Below are 24,402 nucleotides of genomic sequence, written 5' to 3'. Positions count from 1 at the left end.
GAGACATTGGAGCTAAGTCCTAGCTAGACAGCGGGCTAAGCCCGAAATGACGATGTCAGACGTCCGTGTGGTTTGCTGACTTTATTCAGCTGGTCATGACATCAACACTTGCAGAATGAAACTAAGATAAAAATCAAGTTAAATCAGTTTCATCTTCAATAACAGCAATTCAAATTGCTAGCTGCTGATACAGTAAAAACACACGCAAACAATTAGCATGTAGCAGTTAGCTTTCGCACATCAACAAAAACAATCACATAAACTCGCCCCAAGTATTCGACCACAATTGGAAACGCACAATAAACAGTACAAAAGGTGTTTGTTAAATATAACGCTTCTGTGGCCGCATCACAAGCAACAACTGTGTGCGCAGACTTGTAGCTATAATCTGTCCTATTTCACCCAGCTGCGTGACTTCTTCGTGGGACCAAATGCGCTCTTCCTTGTGTGTGCGTACCAATCAAAATTTCCTAAACTGTCGGATGTCCCATGCAATCCTGGCAACCCTGTTGGCAACCCTAGCGCGTGTCCTCTTCTTCGTGAGCATCAATATGTTCTTCTTCCTGTGTACATACTCTCTTGAGGCTAATTTATGCTTCTGCGTAGCGGTGACAGGAGACCTACGCCGTTAACACAGACACGATTTAATACCCTACACTGTAGCCTGATATGCACCTCCCCCATAATCTTGACTACGCGTCACGTCAACGCGTATGATGAGAACGTCGAAGGTTTGCGATTGGTCCGCTCAGAACGTTGTTTCCCGTTCAGCACAACAACACCGCCGTTTTCAAACATTCGCAAACATCTTCTGTGTCGCCTACGCTTCAACATTTGTATTAACAACATCCCTCAAAACCATACAAAGACAAAGTCACACCCCCCTAGTGGCATGGCGGTGAATTACAGAGCAACACGATCCCTTGACACAGAACTTCGATTGTGCAATGACAGCGTAGGTTCTACGCTGTCGCTCCGCCGTGACCGGAACACAAAAGTGTAAATCAGCCTTTACTAGCGTGCTATTAGTACTACCTGCTCTACGCTTCCTGCGCCAAGACCAAAGCATGCCACACAGACCAAAAGTCAACATTATTTAAAAAACAAGACCCCGGTGTCGTTAAGTCGAAATCACGTAAGTTGGGCATGTCGTAACCCAGGGACTACCTGTATTGAATTGAACTATGATATTCCGATTTAAAAATCCCTGATTATATCTATAACCAATGCATACATAGACAAGTCATAACTCACCTAAAGACCGAATGAACAATGCAGTGTAGTGCTTCAACGATTAATCGATGTACTCGAGTATTCGATTAGAAAAAAAATATTCGAATTAAATGTTATGGCTTCGAGTATTCGTTTAATTAAAGTTGCGTTGTAATGGTTTATTTTGAAAGTGTTTGCATTTAGTTTTATTGATTAGGGTGGATACACTGCCCGCTGGTCTGCCTCATTTCACATGGCTGAATCCAACTGCTCCCTGTTAGGACCAACGTAAGCTAAGTTTTTGTTTGAGCTAATGTTTTTTAATGCATTCATAATTTAGTGTATAGGTATGTTTAGCTGTTTTTTTGTAGGAATATGTGTCTGAACCATTTAAGAGCATTGTTATAAAAAATAAATAAATAAAGTTCACATTTTATAGCATTTAAGCTAGCGGACTTTTGCTATGTATGTGAGCCAACTGTTCTTTTGTTGTACATAGATCCTCGTTTTTTTATTTATTTATTTTTTTTATACTGTTTGAGGCTCAGCTCAGGTATTTTAATTTATCATGTTCCTTATCCGATTACTCAATTATTCGAACTAACTAGTTCTTCGATTAATCGACTACAAAAATAATCGATAGCTGCAGCCCTAAGGCAGTGTTCAACACTTTAAAGTAAAAGTGATTATTTTGGTAATTTTGAAAAATAATTCAATTAATCCCATTAAGATATGGTGTCCACATATGACCACTGGTTGCCACATACCAAATATTGTGGCCTACAGGACCATAAATGTGATGTCCACGTACAGTATATGGATTCCAGGTCTCAACTATAGTATATATAATTTATATATATATTTCTAAATTATAGTATTTATGATTACTGTGTTTTTAAAATATTATTTTTACATAATTTCTATAAATAAATACAATTTTAGACTAGAGGAGCACTCAGAAGATTTTCGCGAGGAATTCCTTTTCTGTCCTCTGTGACCTTTGACCTCGTTCACTAAATTTAATCACCTCTTCCATTTCATATTAAAAACATATGCTAACTGTCTGACAACAACCCCTTTACTTGTTCTTGAATTATCTTGAATACTAACAGACATACGGAACCAAATACAGTACATTACCTCTGCTTCGCGCAGGTTTCACCCACAGGTGGAAGTAGTGTAAAATGTTGATAAAAACAAAAAAATACACTCTTGTTATGGCCCTCAAATAACACTCTAAAAATACACTGTGGTTATGGTCTCACGCTCTAGGTGAAACTTACATAAGTGGAGGTTATGTATTCGGTTTTGTGTCTGTCTGTTTTAACTTAAGAACGACAAATCGGCTTATCATCAGACACCAAACTTGCAGGATATTTTTGTCATATGAAATGAAGAGGTGATTACATTTTGGGGTCATTAGGTCAAAGATCACAGGGCTAAATTGAATTTGTCTGCTTAGATGGAGGTCGGCGCTCTGAATGCTCCTCTCGTTTTTGTTTAGTTTTTTTTTTCATTGATTTATTTTGATTTTCCAAGTATTTTAATGAGTGCTCTAGAAAGAGTTCAATGCACGTTTTTGAGTGTGCGAGGGAACCAGACAGCGCATGCAAACTCCAGACCCCGAAACCATTGACCGCAAGGCAGACTTGCTCCATCCGGAACTTGTTAACTTGTTCTTTTAAATGTAATCTCAGCCGATAAAAAGCGCACGTTTAAACATGCAAACTCATCGAAGGCGTCAGGCGTGAAAATCCATGTCGCTGACAGCAAAATGAATCTGGCCAACGCAACATAAGCAAAGCTCGTTCATCACGAGCGGCGCAGCATGAAAAGGAAAAAAATTGGAATCAAGAAAAAAACATGGTGAAATCGACTTTCCCGTTTTGATTAATGAAAGGGAAACGGCCAATTTCCATTTCTCGGTAATAATAATAAAAAAAGTGAGAATTTACAGCATGCAGTGCCATTTACATTCATCCATTGAGTGTACATTCACACAGACACATACTGTACATGCATAGGCATAAATTGTCAGAGGGATGTCCGGGTGACAATCTGCACTCACGGTGTGTTCTCAGACTTCATTATGGTGGCCGCGCAGTTGTAGAACTGGTAGTCGCGTACCGCCAACTTCACTGTCTCGTTGACCAAGATCTTCACTGGAACGGCCACAAAGTCTGTGGGTGTGCACGAAGATGCATCATTGCAGTATGTACGAGACACCGTTTCAATATGAGGTCAACATATACTATACTTTCTGGTGACAAAATTTAAATTTCACCACAAATAAACACAATAGCAATAACAGTCAACAAGTAGTCTGTTTCGATAAAGTACTACTAAGTAGTAGTTGGCCTAATACTGCTACTGTATTAGTAGTCTTAACAGTAGGACTGCAAATCATCAATTTCATAACAATTTCAATCACTTTGGGACGACAATACGATATTTGCCGATACAAAGGCTGTTAAGATTCGATCCGATTCAAGGGCCTTCGAATGTTTTAAAGGGATCCATGGATAGAAATACTTGTAGTTCTTAAAAGATAAACATTATTATAAGTTAAAATAATTTGCTTTGAAACCCGTCTTGATATTTTCGTTTTTATACAATTTGTGAAATTGATTTAACTCGTAGGTCGCCATTGTTGTTGACGACGCAGGGCGATGACGTCACATGGTTACGCTGCGGGGCTTTCAGAGTATGACTCTAGCGACATTAACATGTTATCTGTACTACCCTTTCAATTTAAACCTGAGAGGAACATTAATGAGCATGAAAGCACTGTCAAAATTTCAAAAAACTAAAATGAACAGGAAAGACGGGATGAGATGAGACGAGAGCAGAAAAAAAAAAACGGTGTTCTGCCAAAATGTGCTACACGGCGAAACGTGCTACAAGAGGCGAATTTGACACCCAAAGTACTATCATGCACTTTCAGCTTGTTTTGTTTAGATGAGAACATATTAAAGATGCCTTATAAAAATACTTCTAATCTATCTAATAGGGGTGGTTTAAATATGCTACGTGACTAATGTGGTCAACAGATCACCAATCTGCTTTAAAGCTATGCCAAGAAAACACAATGCTTAAAAGTATAAGAGGGAAACACATGCAAAAGGTATTTTGAGGCAATGAATAGGTAATAAAAGACTCAATAAAAACAAATATAGTAAGTACTCGCTGCTTATAACCGATGAGTGCATGTGTTGGACGTCTCGCTGCATAGAAGGAATTACAGTGACCCGATATTATTCGTCGAGTGACAGTGACAATCAACGTCATCACCCCGAACGTCCATTGCGCGCTAAAACATGGCGCCCTCCATAGGTCTAAACATGTACTAAATATTATAGTTTTTAAAATCAATGGCAACATTTTATGTGTTTCTAATAACATATAGTTTAGTATACGAGAACAATTGTGGCTTATTAGAGCCTACAAGTCTTTAAGTCCAGGGTTCCATTTAATACATAGGTTAGGTACATATTCACCATAATCAGTTCCATTTCACCTATGCAACAAAAACTAATTTTGATGTTTTTGACCATTTTGTTACTGAAAGAGAAATGTTAATGAAAATCATTGTTTTTAACAAAACGGTATTCTTCAAGAGCAATTGTGCCATTTCGATTCGATTCCGCTGTCATTATTATAACAATATATCAATACAGGTGATACATTTTTATACCCCTAGTAGGTAATAGTATACATGTGTATTTGGTAGTAGAAGCAGAAGCAACAACAGCAGTGTTCTATCCATATGTAGTCGTAGTAATAGGTAATGAGATGCAGTAAGTAGTAGCTAGTTGTTAAATTTAATTGAATAGAAGTAATAGCACTATGTTTTAAAAAAAATAATAATATTTTTTTTTTTGTAGTGGTAGCAGTATTAGAACTAATGCTGTAGTTGTAGTAGTAGTAGTATTAGTAGTACAAAGTACTTTGTAAAAATGATAGTCTTATTAGTAGTTGTTGTGGTAGTAAAACAAATGTAGCAGCAGTTGGAAAAGTATCAGTTTATTTTTGTAATAGTATATACTAAGCCTGAACGATATATTGTTTAAACATCGCCATCGCGATGTGCGCATGTGCGATAGTCCCATCGCAAGGACGTGCGATAGTTAAAAAAAAAAAAAAAAATTTCCAATCCACAAACCTTTGTTCTGCTTCATTCGCTAGCACAGCCTCTCTCACCCCCTTTCCCAGCTCTCAGTCACTGCGGCACTTGTTTATTAAAGTTAATAAAAAAATAAATAAATAAATAAATAAAAATAAAAAAATAAAAATATTTGTTTTTCAATATCGCAATATAATATCGCAATATATCACTAACCCCAAAAAAATCGCAGCAATAGTTGTTTCTAATATCGTTCAGGCCTAGTATATACTATTATATGTACATATATATATAATAGGTAATATTAGTATAGCAGCAGTATTTGTTGTTATTTTGTAGTACTTTTGTAGCAATAGGAGAAGTTGTAAGTGTAGAAGTAGAAGTACAGTAGTAGATTTTTGGAGTCCATGCCACACGTTCAACTTCCCATTCATTCCACATTTCACGCTCTAGGCTACAGTAATAAAAACTCTTAATTGCGATCCATTGATGATTCCAGAAGTTCCCTCAGTGAAAAAAAGAGCACATATTTTCCGCTGCTTTATATTTAATAAAGGTGGGCTCATTTATATTGCAAGACAGTCATTTATTTATGAATGCAACTCCCCCTTGAGCGATTAAAAAAAAAATGGTGCAAAAGCTGGGGCGTACCTTGGTGTTCTGTGGTGTGCGGAATGAGCGACGGGTGGGGCAGGTCACACGAGACCTGACCGGAGTCGGACATGACGCCTTCACTGTGGAATGACTCGAAAGAGCAGCGCAGACGGTCCGAGGGGCCGATGGCGGGTAGGGAAGAGATGTTGATCTTCACCTTGAGGCAGATAAAACATGAGCAAGGCAGTCATCATCTCTGTCAATGGCAGTTAATGTCAAAAAACAGCAGTCAATGAGGACCAAGATGTACAGGATGTTGTTTTCGTCACCAATGACGAAAATGAAAATATTTCGGCGACAAACAATTTTTACTTGGCGATGATGTGACGAGCTAAAAACGTGGCTTGGGAGACTAGAACATAACGAGACGAATGACAATTTACGTCTGACGTGACAACGACGAGACAAAAATGCCACACAGTTTCTATCATATGTTTACAATGCGTGACATTTTCATATTGTACTTGGACCATGTCAGCTTGCATCGTAGCAGTGTTTGGGTCGTGCCTCACTCTCCTCACCGGAGTTTAAGACGTGTTTCAAGCTAGGCTACACATGGTAAGATTTGTTTTCTTATCTTAGAAAGAGAGAATAGGCAGTGCTGCTTTAGCCATTAAAGGTTTGTGCTAAGCAGTGTTTTCGTCAACGATAACGATAACTAAAATATTTAGGCAACGAACATTTTTTTCATGACTATGACGAGACGATAACAAGCTAAAAATGTGGTTTGGGAGACTAAAACATCACGACACTCATGCTAGTTTTCGTCCGACGAGACGAGAACAAGATAAAAATGCGCAATAGTTTCTGTCACATGTTCACAATTTGTGACATCTTATGTGTAGTTAGCCTGCATCGTAGCAGCGTCTGGTTGTGTCACTCATGTGACATGGCGTCCAAGTGACATGCTGCTGCTCTCCAGTCACCAGGCTTGCACACATGGTAAGATTTGTGTTCTTATCTTGGCCATAGAGAATATGCAGTGTTGCTTTAGCCTTTTAAGGTCTGTGCTGAGTGATAGTCACATATGAAATGTAACTCATACCATTAGCTTAGCATTCATGTTAGCATTAGGCAAATGCTGACAGCAGGCGTCCTCTTAAACTCTTGGACAACTTTTTTTTTCACATAAAGTTTGTGGCGTCCAAGTGGGTATAAGCAATTGAAAAAAACAGACTGTTTTCCTGCTAAGTGTGTATTACCACCAAGTTGGCATTTTCGTTGTAGACGCTACAATCTGTGCTCGTCTGTCAATGTTCGTTTGAAATCGTTGGAAACCTTTATTTATTTATTTTTGGAGTTTTTTTTTTTTTTTAAACAGACAAAAACATTTTTAATAAACATCGACTAATACTAGATTCAATTAATCTTGTGTTTTCGTCAACAAAAACTAAAAGAAGACAGATTTTGAGATGACTAAAGTATGACTAAGACTTATAACCATTATCGTCCAAAAGACTAAGATTACGACGAAAATTAAAAGAGCTGCCAAAAACAACACTGGCGCTGACTGATCAGCACACACTAAATGTAGCTTGTCGCGCTAGCATAGCATTCGCGTTAGCATTAGCATCAACTTTAGCATGGGGAGCATCCTCTTAACCCTTTAAGGTCTGGGCCTATTTTGTCTGATTTTGCATGCCTTTGAAGTTGCCTTTATATTTCAAAGAAAGAATTGTTTACGATGGCCTGGTTTGGTCCCTTTTTTTGTGACACCTTGAACTTCATGTCCAAATTGTTGTTTCCTTCACTGATCAATTATAAATCATCATTTTGGGCCCAAAAAGACCAAAAATTCCAAAATCGTTTTGTCAAAATTTTTAATATTGATGTCCAATTGACAACCAAACATACGTAACGAACCGTTTTGAAACTTTGTAATATTTATTCAACATGTTAGGATGAACATTCAACCAAAAAAATTTAGAATAAATAGTCTTATATTTGACAATTCAACATAAACAACAGGTATAGCCATAGGCGTCTTTTGCCTTTATACATGCTCCAGTCAAAACAGGTTATATACAGCAGACCTAACAGTGAAGAACAGTGAAAAAATATATACCATCTAACACAAAAAGTGTTTAGAGGCCATCTCTTTAGGAGTTTAGGTATTGCGGCCCATCGCCTGATGAAAACTATGTACACACAATCAAGCTTCTTGAACACACATTTATATACACAAATTGAGAAGATTGATGTGGGAAAAAATATATATATAACATTGGGGGAAAAAAAGCATTTTCAAAAATATTTACAATAAACAAGTTAAATTTTTTTCAGTCATGCCACTCCGAAAAGCAGTTTCGTCCTGGAATTAGACACGGCTACATCACACAGCTCACACTTCCATGGGGTGTCGGTCCTCTTTCCACCCTTCCATTTTCATTTCACTTTACTTTCATTGTCACTATAAATGTACATGAAAATAAGTCAGTATTTATGAAAATAATAAAGTATAAAATAAAAATATATACAGCAATAAATAATAATGGAAATCTATATGTATGACAATAGAAAGAATACCATAGCTGAATATGTGCTACATCCCTAATCTTCATATAGAAAGAAGAACACCACAAATTATAAATTCCTGCCTGGGATACCCACAGTGCACGTACGACTTTGATCTGATATGCACATTTTATTATTATATACACAAACACACACTTATATTGCATCAAAATTAACTTTGTCTTGCAATATCAAAAGAAACTTTCAAAAGAAACGTTTTCAGCATGAAAAAAAAGAGTGAGTTGGTTTACCTCTGCTCGTCGATGGCGTCACCCACGTGTTCAAATCCGTCACTATCTTCACTCGAGGACTCTTCCGAAGAAGACGATGATGACGAATTTGGACCATCCTCTTCCTCAAGTTGATCAGAAGCACAATTGCTTGCGCTAAATTTAGTTTTCCGTTCATTGTCAAAGTTACACAAAGTCGCTGCTCGATCCAGCAGTATCCAACTGGCCGTCGCTCGCCACCTCGCTGCTTCAGAACACTCCTCCTCCCTCTCGTTCGGTTGAACCTCGCACCGCAGTTATATTTATAAAAAAAAAAAAAAAAACGCATTTTGTGCTTCCACTGTGACTTCGAAAGGGTTCGTTTGATTTGTGGGTTTTTTTCATGGAGCTTCCGTTTTGAAAAAGGACTAGAAATGATGGAAATATAGACATAAACAAATGATCCATGCAGCGTTTTAATGTTTTTTTGAGAGGACAATAAAACTATAAAACTAAATGACAATATCTCACGTTCTAGTTGGTCGATTGACTTCAAATAATAACGAGAGTAAACCGCAACTTCCGCACTTTAAAACGAGACCAACCAACGGCATGTGGGTGACGTAATTAAAACGTGAGGGCGCTTCAAAGACGACGTGCGCTGAGGACGCGCCGGCGCGTCCTTCGACTCTCAAGGGTTAAACGTTCAGGCAACTTTTTTTTTTTAACATATAGTTCGTGGCTTCTAGGTGGGTTTAATTTGAAATAATGTACTGCTTTTCCTGCTGAGTGTGTACTATCATCACGAAGTTAGCATTGTCCTTGTAGACGCTACAATAGGTGCTCGTATGTTCAGTCGCAATTGTTGGAAACCTTTATTTTTGAACTAAAACTTTTGACTTTTACATACGAAAAAGTTTTGAGTAACTGTTGACTGAAACTAGACAAAATTTGCATGAGATTTTGTTGACTAAAACTAGATGAAGACTCACACGTTTTGAAATGAGTAAAATATGGCTAGGAAGAATAACTTAACCTCTATATCAACCTCTGAAAATATCACAATGATAGGTAAAGTTTTGTGGCTTTCCCCTTCCATTGATGGTCACTTGTCACTTCATTCTTGACTAAATGCTACCACCGACCTGTTCACATATTTTTTAGAACCGTGTCCAAAAAGGTGTGCTGTTTTCCCACATTCATACAAAAAACATTGCAAGTGGCAAGAGAGGGAAATAAGTAGAGAGAGAAACAGACTCTCCATCTTCAGTGGGTCAGTTATAATAAGCAAACAAGGGGGGTTTGCGGATGGATCGATAGAAAGCAGGAATAAACCTGAGCCCCGGCTTTTGGACTCACAGTGGCAAGCGTTCATCACACTGACTGTGTGAAGAACAAACAGATGGAACAAAGGCAGAAAGCGGAGAGAGGAGTGGAAAGAGAGCTACCTTCTGGCTCTTTTTGCAGGAGAGGTTGGGAGGGTAGAAGGAGACGATCTTGACACATTGCTGCCTCGGGCTCCACAGCCAGCCATTCTTTTCCTCTGCCCGCCGGCACTCAGACCTCCTGGTGCACCTGCAGACGCAGCGGGAACATTCATACAAATGCGCACACACGCAGACCTCAATGTGTCAGTTCCACATCCCAAACGCTCAAACAAAGAAAAGCCAAAAGCCCTCATTTTGAAGGCTTCAAAAATACTGATTGCTTTTTCCACAATTTGATGTTATATACGTAGATGGATAGATTTCAAATAAGCTAATGTTGAAGTTGCCAAAGCCATATTTTTTCCCATTTGTGTCTGACAGACCCCGGATCTGTTGTGTTAATTCCCTCCCTTACAATGATTACCAACCAATCAGAAGGCACATGCACGAGTTTGGTGGGTCATGCCAATTAGGTCCGAGCTGATTTAAAATATAAATAATATTTAAAACATAACGCAACAGCAAAATGGAAACTTTTTTTGAACTTATAGTATACAACACAGGATATGACGCACATAGTCACATGATCACTTCTCCACACAAAACAGGTTTTGAGCGTCCATCATCATTTAGTAAAATCTGACGGGATCAGACTTTTACAAAACTTTTCGAAGAACAGTCGTCAATAGAAACATGCTTAAGTCGCTTAAGTTTTTTGAAGTATCGTTTTTTTATTTTGTGGAAAACTGATGGAAACCCAACTTCTGTTTCAATCAGTGACCCCAAAAATGTTTCATATATGATTTATATACATTAATCATTTAAAGCAACACTAGGTAACTTTTCAACCTCTATAAAATGTGATATGTTGACTGATATCTAGTTGAATTAGTTGAATGACACCTCTTTTATATCTTGAGGAGGTCTGTATCGCTTTCACCAGAACTAATTAATTTTGAGAAGGGTGGCTGGAACCCTGCCAAGCAAAAAAAAAACCTACAAATGTGCTGACTGCTTTACGCCATACGATGTGAACGCTTTCACGCGAATTCTGCTAAGATAGCAGAGCAACAAAAGAGGAAAAATGTTTTGTCCGAGGAGGAAAAAAGGGCTACCAGGATACTCAAGAATAAACATTGGCCCCGCTTTCACTCGCTGGGGTGCCCCCCCCACCCGAACTCGTGAGGGGTGGGGGGATTAGCCACACAGTTGCTAAACGTTACCGTATTTTTCGGACTATAAGTCGCGGGTTTTTTTTCATAGTTTGGCTGGGGGTGCGACTTATACTCCAGAGCGACTTATGTGTGAAGTTATTAACACATTAATATATAATTTCACGTGTTATTTTGGTGTTTTGGAGTGACACTGATGGTTTGGTAAACTTGTTAGCATGTTCTTTATGTTACAGTTATCTCAATAACTCTTAATAGCTATGTATTTATATTAGGGCTGTCAAAATTATCGCGTTAACGGACGGTAATTAATTTTTAAAACTAACAACGTTAAAATATTTGACGCAATTAACGTACATGCCCCGCTCAGATTAAAATGACAGCACAGTGAAATGTCATGTTGTTAATTGTGTTTTTCGGGTTTTGTCGCCCTCTGCTGGCGCTTGGGTGCGACTGATTTTATAGGCTTCAGCACCCATGAGCATTATGTAAGTTATTATTGACATCAACAATGGCGGGCTACTAGTTTATTTTTTTTGATTGAAAATTGTACAAATTTTATTAAAACGAAAACATTAAGAGGGGTTTTAATATAACATTTCTATAACTTGTACTAACATTTATCTTTTAAGAACTACAAGTCGTTCTATCCATGGATAGCTTTAACAGAATGTTAATAATGTTAATGTCATCTTGTTGATTTATTATTATAATAAACAAATACAGTACTTATGGACCGTATGTTGAATGTATATATCCATCTTGTCTTATCTTTCCATTCCAACAATAATTTCCAGAAAAATATGGCATCTTTTATAGATGGTTTGAATTGCGTGGTTTGAATTGCGATTAATTACAATTCATTAATTTTTAAGCTGTAATTAACTCGATTAAAAATTTTAATCATTTGACACCCCTAATTTATATATATTAATATACCGGCTACGTTCGCATTTCATTGTTCATGCATCATGTGACATTATCATACTGTACACTTATTCAGCATGTTGTTCTTTATTGTATATTTATTTTGAATTGCCATTCAAGATGACATATCTGTTCTATGTGTTGGATTTTATCAAGTAAATTTCCCCCAAAAATGTGACTTATACTCAGGTGCGACATATACGTTTTTTGCTCTTCGTTGGGCATTTTATGGCTGGTGCGACTTATACTCGGGTGCGACTTATAGTCCGAAAAATACGGTATATGCTATTTTTTAGCCAAAACTCGATTTATTACATTATTAATTTTCATCCTTCACACAGACGCTGAAAAAAGAAATGGCGTTTAATCCATCTGCAGGCGAGCGGGAGATTGATTTTTGATTCATTGATGATTTTAAGACACAGTGCGTGTGAGCGCTTGTCCACATGAGAAATGCAGCCTTCCTTAAGGCAAAACACTACCGCTTTTGTCCACCGGCGTCGCTAAAATCGACCAAAACTGAAAAGTTCCATAGTGTTGCTTTAAATTAGTGCAGAAGTTAAAATATGTTCGGTCTATGGTTTGCTTTAAAAATACATATCTATATATCTACGTACAGTAATCCACATAATGAAATATGTTTGACAGCAAGCATCACTTATTGCTTGATGGAACCAATTTTAAAGAACTAATACTATTTTAAAGGACTACCTCATATTACACATTGCATTATTAGAGTCAAAATTTAATATATTTTATGGTATCATCTAGGGGTGCACGATATCCATTTATTGAAACCGATACCGATATTGATAACTTCCTGCTCCTCAAGGCTGATACCGATACGATCACCGATAATATATATATAATTTTTCAATGTATATTCACCTGAGTTTTTGAACACCTGTAGGTCAAAAATACTAGTGGTTGATTCAGCTTAGATTTGCCTTTGACCAAACCAGAATTTTCATGATGACGTGAACATTATTATAATGAACAAAAAAAAGACAGTAACAAATCTGCACACTGGAAAAACAGGAGTGGAAACAAACGCACAAATCCCAATCCGACACAGTGCCAAAAATATTATTAATAGGGCCGATAATATATTATGTTATCGAATCTATTGGGATGACGTCATAATTCCTATTATCGGACCGATAATTATTGTGCACCTCTAGTATCATCTAATTATGTCGTGTTTTAGAATATGTCTACACCGTGAACTTTGCACTAGAAGGTTTGATTGAAATAAAATCGGCATATCGGTCATAAAGAATACTTTCTAAAATCATTAATCCCCAGATGAATGTGAATATACAGGATAGATACATTTTCTATAGAGTGGTGGAACAAATGTGAACAGGGCCCGGGTGCGATAAGTATAAACGGGACCCCCCCGAGTTGAACGTCCGATGGGTGAGAGGGTCCTAGGGGATGATTTTGAACGGGCTTTTCAAGACGATCATCTGATGTGTGGGGCGGGGGCGGTGCCAGTGGAAAATTCTCTGCAGGTCCCTCCAGTTAACTAGTTGAATTAGCGGGATGGGGGTGTATTAGCGATATCTTAACACTTAAACACTATATTCCGGCTTCGAGCATCATCTAACCTTTCCGTTTGACCCTACCCTCCCTTCGCCCGACCACACCCCACTTATGCCTGCAAACGTGGTCTCAGTGGGGTTATATTTTAACACTTAAACACCACATTACAGCTCCGAACAGTCGTACTATTCTGATTGACCATCCCCTCGCCATACCACACCCCTTTTCGGCCACAAACCTGTGCCCCCTAGAGGCCTCGGCTGACACAACACCACTAAGCTCCGCCCCTGTGTTTATATACAGTATGAACAGTATATATATATATTAAAAAAAAAAAAAAAAAACTAAATATAAGTCAGGGTTTGATCGAAACACGGAAAGCAGTAATATAATTTACAGTCTTACAAAACGAAGCTTCAGGTTGATGTGACAGCTATTGATCCTCACGATCAATCCAGCCAAATACGTGGCAAACATCAGCATTGAACGCATGAATAGAGGCCTGCAAGAGTGCATTTCAGCGCAAGCGGCTGACAAACTGCTTTAATTTCTGTTGGCTGCACTGAGCAAGAGGCGGTATATTAACAATGTGGGTTAGTAAAAACGTCCACCATAAAACACTGTGGAAAACACTCCCATGTTGGAGAGTTGGAACTTTGCCTTTGTGTGCGTGTGTGTGTGCGTTTCTTTCTCACCTGCCCTCCAGCACACACCAGCCACAGTAAGGGTCCCTCATATTCACGCAGGAATGGCAATCCTTCTTCTGCAGGCACGTCTCCACGGGCACCTTGGTGATCTGCGGTACGACCACACGTCACGTGATCAGTCATCAGTCACCCGAGGGAAGACGCCTGGCACGACGGACCGGCCTTTGGAGGCACGACATGCCGCAAAGAAGCCTCATTGAATAATCGAGTGCTAACTTTTGGCCTACCCTCGGGGAATCAAAATCCATTTGTCCCATTTACTATACAGCAGTATCCCTGTGGTCGGGAACTTCGGTGGAAATTATAATTTGATGTAAAAAGGTCTTACTAGATATGTAGTCACAGTGGTTCTGAGGCTTATTTCTTGTGTGACAGATAAAATGACTATTAATATATCCTATTTTGTTATCATTAATCCTTTTTAGTAAAGATGCACCGATACCGATACTAGTATCGGCAGGGGGCGCCGATCCGGCCCGAAATGGTGGTATCGGTATCGGCGAGTATCAACAAAGACGGCGCCGATACCATTTACCGGTCCATTATTATAACATTTGACCACAGCCTTTTTCTCCTCCTGGCGCTCACTACACTCTGTCTCTGTGTTGTGTGATGACACGTGAACACCAAGCAGCTATCGCTATTGGCCTGCTCCAGACCAATGAGAGCGGGCCAATAGCCACTCCTGACTAATCAAAAGGGGGCTTTTTCATATGGGGGAAAAACAAACCAGGAAATATGGCAGCGCCGCGGCGGTCGGGAAATATTTCCAAATAGAAATCCCGTCGATTAAAATCAATGGCTACATGCAAGATTTGCGGCCTGAAAGTTTGGAGATGTGGAGTTAAATCGGCCAGTTTCAATACCTCGAACTTGATAAAACATTTGAAGACGAAACGTGAACGAACACAACGAGTTTGAGCCTGCAAGAGCAGGACTGCTATCCAGAGGAAGAAGGCCGCTGGACCGGAGCAACAATATCTGGTCAGTTCACTTCGTCTACTTTACTTTTATTGTCTTTTACTGAAAGAAATGCCGCAGTAATTTGGGAAGTGTTTCCAAAGTATTGTTGCCACCTTTCAGAAATAGAAATAAGGGACTCCCACCTCCCGAAAAAAAGGAGAGACGGGATGCTGTGGTCAATTATTATTACTTATTACTATTGAACCTCGAAGCAGACAACAAGCGGCGGATACATAAAAGGGTTTAATGATTGCAAACAAAAAATAACACGCGATCGCGGGATAGTAGAAATAACAAAAGGAGTCCGTGACAGCAGGTCGACGGACATACTAAGACGATAGGCAGCGGTTACAAACGAGAGCAGCACACTAACAGAAAAACCCAATGCAGGGGCATAACAAGCAAATGTAGCGAGATTATTGTGCCAGATGTCAAATAGCGATCGGCAAGGCAAATATCTCGGCAGCCTTCTCTGAGATCACCCGTGCTTAAATGCTGCGTTGATGAGCCCCCACGCCCAGCAACAAAATACAATCTAACCAGCAGCAGAATGTGACAATAATTTCATGAAAGTTGCACTGTTTGGACTTTGAGAGGTTTAAAAAAGTTTATTCAGTTCATTCAGAGTTTATTATTATGAATTTATTTTTACTTTCCTACTGTTGGGCTAGTATTATACATGTTTTATTAATTTCACAAATTTAGCACTATTTTGGCCTTTGAGAGCAGAAAGTTTATTCAACTATTGTCTACTAGGGTTTAGTGTACTTTTTCCTATTTTGCAAAGGTAAGCAACAGCCTGACAAAGCCTTGATAGCAATGATTTCACATCCAATTATGTAGCTCTTTGGGAAAAAAAAAAAAAAAAATTAAGAAAAAAAAAAATATACATATATATATATATATATATATATATATATATATAATCGGGGTGGTATCGGTATGGTACCGGTATCGGCCGATACTGCACAGCCAGGTATCGGTATCGGGACCAAAAAATGGTATCGGTGCAACACTACTTTTTAGTCATTGAAAACTCACTCAGACGACATTGTAACCTGTCCATCACATTTTGGGTCATGCACCCACAATATTAGCATTTGGCTACATGATCCAGAATGTGAAATTTGCATCACAAAGGAAATTATATTTCAATGTCTTTTTACAATTTATTCTAATTTAATTATAAAATTAACTTTCTCAACTTGATACGACATCTACTTGAAAGAAAAAACAAAAGTAAAGTAAATAAATTAATATATACATATCTTTTTAATTTTGGCATCAGTGGGTTAAAAAATATTACGTATAATTTTAACATTATGTATGAAGCATGTCTTATATGAATTTATATAAATAAATACAGGTAATACCCGAGTTATGAACCAGTTCTGCTCCTATACTGGCGACCTAAATTTGGAATTAACCCTTTAAGTACCCCTAAATCTCAGAATAACTATCCAAAACGTCAAAAAAGTAATGCATTTCTTTAAATGATGGAGGAAACACAGCCCTCTAGTGGCAGCGTTGGGTCTGGCTGGACTGTCGCCTTGTATGACTGAAGAGCACACTCAGAATACGAAAAATTTCAAATTTGCATTTGCGTCTCCGTTTGAACAATATCGCGATTCCGCATGAAAACGATGTAGTATTCATGCCAGGCCCTAGGGGGCAGTGTAGATTTACTGGGCGACAGAGAATAATGCACCACCAAGCTCCCTCAGCCCGGAAAAAAATATCCCCGCCCACTCGAAACTGTCATTTTTCTTTTGTTCAAAAAGGCACAAAAATTGAAACGCTCAACATATTTAATTTAAAAATATTATTAAAACAGTAAATTATAGCCGACATTCCGCCATATTTGCTGTTTTTAATGTTTAGTAGCACCGCTGCGCACATTCAATGTGACATGTACGAGTGCTGACGTTAACAGCGTGGTCTCGCGCTGCAGGAGCCTTTGATATGTATGCCGAGGAAGCCCCCCTCAACCCCCTGCAATCGGATTCTTCCACTTTGGAGGCAGGATTCAGAATTTTTCGTCTTCGCCTTCCGTCTTCGCCGACACCATATGCACGCGAGGCGAGTCTGCAACTCAGTCATTGCGTCTTTGTGTCGCAGAGTCGCCATGTAAACTGCCCCTCAGACTTCTGAGTGTGGATAAAGGATAGCTGCGCTCTGGTTTGGCCCAGATAAAGCAGTAAGTTGTTTCAGCTAATATATGTTTGTGTATGCATTTGTAATTAAAAGTTTGGAGCTACAGTTTGTGGAGTTATGTGTTAGCGTTTTGCTAGGAGAATTGTGAACACGTTAGCATTTGTAGCATTTAAACTAGCGGAGTTTTGTTAGGCAAATTAGGCTAATTTAATATACTAAATTTACATATTGATCAGACTAGATGGACGTTTGAACACCAATTGTTTTTTGTCAAGTCTTTTATTGTTAAAATGCATGTCGTTTTGAACATAAGTGTACATATGTACAAATTCATGTTTCGTGAGTCCAGAACACGTCATAAACCAACCCAAAAAAAAGATACTGTGAGGTACAATATGGTACAGTTTATGCAACTAAAAAAAAAAAAAAAAAACGATTCGATTACGATTCAGAGGCTCCGATTCGATTATAAAACGATTATTGATGCACCCCCTTCCTTTTTTTTTTTTTTTTTAAATAAATGTTTTTTACATTAGTTACAAAATTGTTCAAAAATCCTCTCAGGCTAAACCAAACTACTATTTCAGTATCAAGTCAGCATATAACAGCAAACAAATATACAAAAATAACAGTAAATAAAATACTCCAGTACCCATTCTGTATCAGCAGCTTTAAACTACATTCAATTAATTTAATGTTGTGAATCAACTGTTACAGTTGTTAAAATTGCTCCCGTTATTCCATAATTTCTCTTCTGTCTACTTTTGTCAAAGTTTTAAAACTATTTCATCATTTAAAGATAGATTCAAGACAAGATTCTGCCGATTTAGGAGTATAATTAGGCCTTCTAGAGAAGTCACTGCTTTAGTACTGCTTTAAGGTGGCGGCTGTTTACTAACGCCGGAAAGTCTGTCATTTCGCATCTCGGTTCAATAATAGATGTTCTAACACCGCCTTCGTCTGTCATTTTGCATCTAGTGCTACGTATATATGATATCTACTGTAGCCGTATGTTTGTAGCAACTAGCAACTGGGCGTTGTTTGTAGCGGCTGTCAGCAGCAGTCAGGTATGATTGTTTTTTTATTTAGCGGCATGAGTTGGACATGACATTTACTCTCGGGCCATTCCTCATTGCGTCCCAAAGACCGCGCTGACTGTGTTTTACTTCCGTTTTACCTGGTATAATTCAACAATCGGAATTTGGATGTTTGTGAATTGTTCTCGAATCTTCCACGGCTGAATCGCGAATAATCTAAGAATCGGAAATTTCGCACACCTCTAGTCGTAACCCAGGGACTACTTGTACACTTATTTATTAACACAATGTTAGCAAAACAAAATGATTCAAATTAGAATGACAAAAAATAAAATTGTCATAGTATTCGACTTGTCCAATTCATTTAAACTAGGAGGACTACTGTAACGTGAATGCTCGTGTTGAATACATTTTAGACTGGGAGGGTGAGCAGTGATCATTCAGTGCCAGCCAGTCCCAGTCAAAATGGATGGGACGTCTAGCGCAGTCAATGGTAGCCAATGGCGGAAATGAGCGCCCTTATACATACATGGTATATATCATACAGCAACACTACAATGCTTTTGCTACACCAGTACAGTTTTTTCAAGTAAAAATGACACAGATGTCTTGTCTCTTGACCCACTTAACAAACTAAATACGATTCTTCTGCCTGATAGCCATGGAAGCAGATGTATTTTTCATGCACACTTTAGCTTTATGGTGCAGAAAAATGGCAGAATTTTAGTGTTTTTATAACCGCGCCAAGTAAAGGTGTCGGCGGTGTTAAAACCCCACCGCTCCTGTGAATATAAAGGGGATTGAGAAACAATTTATGAGCCGTCGATTATCAGACAGACACAGCAAACAGCTCTGTCCCCGTTGGAAACACAATTCCCACTCTGCCCAAGGGATGTTTTAAAAATTAATTTCGGTGTGTCCATTCTATTTTCTTTCAACACCGCAAGTAATGCACAGGTTGGCCTTGAGTGCCACGCATTAAAAATCATTGAATATTACATTGTTTTCAGATGATTTAATTGGAGGAAAGATAGAACAACATCACGTGTAGGCCCTAAAAGAAACAATATGCTCTCATTGTAACCCCAATTGCCTTCAAGCGTGGTTGTGCATAACATCTGATAAATAAGCTATCTTGTACCGCACGAGTCCAAGTAAGGTTTTTATATGAAGTTATAAACATGAAAAGACATCATCTGACCTTCTCCAGACCTCTAAATTGAAAATTCCTACCTCGTATATTCTGGGTTTTAAACACTAAAAATGAATAAAAATGCAGTGGAGGCATTATGTATCATGAGCCTAGCCCGTTTCCATTAATGGGGTAATATTCCAACAAGCTCAGTCTGCTGCTACTCCACCTATAATGAAGCTCATCTCCCAATCACACCTAATTACCACCACCTGCAACCTGTTAACAGCTGGGTATTTAAGGCAAAGCCTCCAAACAGTCAGTGGCAGATCGTCAGCGGTACAGCACACTCCTGCTTGTCGACAGTTCTTGACCAACTGCCTCGCTCAGCTTTCTACTGCTCGACCCAATCACGCCATTCCTCCACTTTCTGTTTGTGTTCATTGTAAATGGCATTGGGAGAGACTAAGGCTACGTCTACACTACGACGGATAGTGGCCTTAAGTGCCTGTGACACGAAAAAGCATTATTTCATAATACACGCGGTACTTTATGCTCCTGAATAGGGTTGTTCCGATCATGTTTTTTTGCTCCGATCGTTTTAGTTTGAGTATCTGCCGATCCCGATATTTCCCGATCCGACTGCTTTTTTTGCTCCCGATTCAATTCCAATCATTCCCGATAATTTTTTCCGATCATATACATTTTGGCAGTGCATTAAGAAAAAAATGAATAAAACTCGAATATATACATTCAACATACAGTACATAAGTACTGTATTTGTTTATTATGACAATAAATCCTCAAGATGGCATTTACATTATTAACATTCTTTCTGTGAGAGGGATCCACGGATAGAAAAACTTTTGACTTTGTATATTGTGACTAAATACTGCCATCTAGTGTATTTGTTGAGCTTTTAGTAAATGATACTGTAGCCATGCCCAAATGCATGATGGGAAGTGGAACCATGACTGTGCGTAGCGCTACCAATTGATATATCTTCTCTGCGTTGGCAAGTAACACAAGGTGTTAAGATAAAGATCAAATGCTACCTTGCTTCCCCACATTGCTTCCCATGATATTTCTAATCGTAGGGAGAGGGATTGTAAGGTTTTAGTCAATTAAAAAAAGGCTCCAAAGGCTGCCAAAATTCACTCTACCCATTTTACGCTGCCTTTTATCTCTCTAAATAGGTAAAACGGCGCCATTACAGATTGAGCGCGTCAATGCGTGAGTGGGTCGTGCAGCGCATGCATTAATTGCGGTAAATATTCTAACGTGATACATTTATAAAAAATTAATTACCGCCATTATTAGAATAAATTTGATAACCCTACCTTAAGCCTAAACTAAAGACTCTGGAAGAGTGAAACATTATGTCTGTAACGTTAAGTACAATTAGAAAACGATTTAATTAAAATATATATATATATATTAAAAAAAGGCAAGGCCGATATTTTTTTGCCGATTCCGATACTTTGAAAATGACGTGATCGGACCCGATCGACATCTCTACTCCTGAATGAAATGGACCGCTTGGATGTGTGTGGAAGCGATCGCTATATTTATTTAGTTTTTTGAATCCCGCACCATAAAATTGAGTGACTTCTGGCAACAGTTTCGAGTTGAGAAAGAGGGCGCTGTGACATGTACGGAGGAAGGAGTCCTCTTCACTATACAGCCATACTTTTGTATGAGAAGAACTAAGGATTCAGCTGATTTTGCGGATTAATACGTTTATTTTTTCGCATCACGCCAGCCAAACGGCTGCAGAAAAATCTTGCTGTACGAGGGAGAGGCGTGTGCGCCTTTTTGAGGAGCTCTCAGAAACTAGGTTTCGTATTCCTTGAGAAGTTTGAGCCATCATTACATTGGCTTGGTCAACAGCCTTGTTGGCGATGAAGTGAAGTCAGGTTTGTCAGAAATGCATCCTTAGAAGTTCATTGGATAGGTGACATCCTGAAGTAAAAGATAACGTTGTCATTCCGTCTCTATTTTTTCCTAATGTGCAGGGCAACAGAAGTAAAAAGTGGCTCATCTTACCCCTATCTCCCCTAACCCTAAATCTCACAGGAATTGTAAAAAATTGTACTAATGCTCTGTGCTCCTCTGCACTTGTCTTAGAGGAAGTTCAATTGCATTTTTATCTGTTTTTATTTTAAACCGCCCTATTTAATCATCGAGGTCAGTGCTTCTCAATTATTTTCTGTAATGCCCCCCCCAATGGAAGACTTAAATGTTTTGCGCCCCCCCCCCCACTCTCTGCCTCCACTGTAAATGTCGTATCATTTGTCTATAAGATTATTATCATAAACAGTACACCTCTAAATAACATTGTGTCCTTTTTAATATTAAAAAAAAAAAAAACGTAATATAGATCAACTTACAATAAAATACAATATGACTTTACTAACATTGTTTTGTTTTTAACAGAAAAGACTTCAAGCACATCAATTTGCCTAAATTAAACAAACAAACAAAAACACTTCCAAACTGTAAAAAATACACTCAAGGCACATTTGTTGACCATTTGATACTGAAAAATAAAATTTAGTAAAATCAAAAAAATATTATAAATTCAAATTGATTAGCAACATTAACTCTTGAGGACTAAATTATTACTTGATACTTAATTAAATACTTAATTATTGATAATAAATCATCCATATATGTGTTTTTTAATATAGACCAAAAATGACTAAGATTACAACAAGAAATGAGAAAATGTGAAAAAAATTTAAATATTTAAAAAATCAAAAAATATATTGTAAATGGAGAAAAAAAAAGGAATCATTAAAAATAAAAATGGAATTTATTTTTAAAATTTTTCAAGTTTTTTATTTTTATTTTTTTTGGGTCCAATTTTCTATATATATTTTTTTTACATCTCATACCTGTTTTATTTTATTTTATTTTTTAATTTAGACCTATTTTTTTTTAATTGGACAATTTTCATCCATAATACCGTATTGGCCCGAATATAAGACGACCCCGATTATAAGACGACCCCCTCTTTTTCAAGACTCAAGTTTGAAAAAAGACTTTTTGAACACCAAATTAATTTTTATACAGAAACGACCACGGAAAGCTTTTCTCTGACTGTGAGCATTTTTTAGGCGATCTTTTTGAGCTCTACATCTCCGTACATTACACTCTGTGACACCATATTTCACAGCCGCTTTGCAGTTGTTTGAAGACACCGCCTCATTTATCACCATCAACTTGAAGTTTGCGTCATAACTTCTCCTCAGCTGCCGGTGTTCTGCCAAAATGTCCTACATCGGCGAAACGTCCTACATTAGTCGAATTTGACACCTAAATTACTACCGTGTGCTCTAAACTTGTTTTGTTTAGATGCATACAGGAATAACGTACTAAAGAAATGCCTGCAGAAAATACTTAAATGTAGTTATGTCAAATAAGGACGGTTTAAATACGCTACGTGACTAATGTGGTCAACTGCTTCAAAGCTAACACAAAAAAACACAAAGGTTAAAAGTATGAGAGGGTAATACATGCAAAAAGTATCTTTGAGGCTGTGAAAAGGTTCTAAATAACTAAATAAAAACAAAAATAGTGAGTACTCGCCGCTTCCAACCGATGTGCGCATGCGTGTGAATGCATATGCAAGCGCCCTGAGCATTGTGTAGGACGTTTCGCCGCGTAGTAAGGAATGGCCAAACACCGGTTAACCTGGCCAATCTTCGACCCACTTTTCTCCAAATTGTCGCGAAGTTTCTCCATTTTCGGTTATCTCTTCTATTACCGGTATTTTCTTCTCTTTTCCTTCTTACCACTTTCTTCTTCGTGTCAGGGGTTCGCTTTGGCCGCCCGAGTCGCGTTCAGCATTCGATTCATTGATGACTGGCGCCATCAAGCGTCGTGAATGGGTATATGTCTAGGCCGCAGTTTTTTTTTTTTTTTTTTTTTTTTTTTTTTTTTTTTTAAGGCCGCAGTTATAAGACGACCTCCTCTTTTTCAATCTTATTTCAGTGCAAAAAACATCGTCTTATATTCGGGCCAATACGGTAATTCCTGATTCATATTCTTTTTTTTTCTCCATTTAATTTTACTTTAATTAAATTGAGATGTCTAATGTCTTTATGTGACCTCTTAATTGATTGGGCATCCTGCTGTCCGCTGCGACCATTTTTAGACAAGGTAAACAGACTAGTCTTTCCTGGTCTCCCACTGTGCTAAAAGTCACAGCCAAACGCTACATAGGCTTCATCATATTTCCTCGTCTTAGCTTTCCATATCTCCAGTGTCCAAAGCGCCACTGGCACCCACTGAGTGGATGTCCAATTACACTTTATTCTAGTACAGCAAAAAACGTATGTTCCCTAAGGTCACATGCGCCACCCCTGGCATAGCTCCGCGCCCCCCTTGGGGGGCCCGCCCCACCATTTGAGAAGTACTGATCTAGGTAAAGTCAATAAGAAGCTGTTGAGGCACCTTTTTGTCCGTTGTGATGTAGAGGTGGTTTTGATCTGTGTCGAAGAAAAGGTTCTTGTTCACCTTCTCCCCCAAGGTGTCGCCAGGGGCTTTGCCGTACACGTACGCCGTGGATGTCAGGTGAACCTTCAGAATTAAAAGAAGATGTCTTTAGTAGTCCTAAAAATG

The 24,402-nt window shown here is 38.3% G+C and overlaps 1 protein-coding gene across 3 annotated transcripts in view; it reads right to left on the bottom strand.

Annotated features, from left to right (window-relative positions):
* The window catches only part of plxnb2b (plexin b2b), a 467,166-nt gene that overhangs the window by 111,118 nt on the left and 331,646 nt on the right, over positions 1-24,402 (bottom strand). For all 3 annotated transcript variants that reach the window (XM_057836746.1, XM_057836745.1, XM_057836747.1), the window contains 5 exons: positions 24,235-24,360; positions 14,479-14,579; positions 10,161-10,287; positions 5,987-6,146; positions 3,281-3,392 (listed from right to left, as the gene is read on the bottom strand). In XM_057836746.1, the coding sequence (XP_057692729.1) occupies positions 3,281-3,392; positions 5,987-6,146; positions 10,161-10,287; positions 14,479-14,579; positions 24,235-24,360 (626 nt within the window). The remainder of the gene's footprint in view (positions 1-3,280; positions 3,393-5,986; positions 6,147-10,160; positions 10,288-14,478; positions 14,580-24,234; positions 24,361-24,402) is intronic.

Source organism: Corythoichthys intestinalis, chromosome 5 (genome assembly GCF_030265065.1).
Source record: "Corythoichthys intestinalis isolate RoL2023-P3 chromosome 5, ASM3026506v1, whole genome shotgun sequence".
NCBI lineage: Eukaryota > Metazoa > Chordata > Actinopteri > Syngnathiformes > Syngnathidae > Corythoichthys > Corythoichthys intestinalis.
The sequence above is the reverse complement of the archived record's forward strand: the minus strand, read 5'-3'. Positions and strand labels throughout refer to the sequence as shown.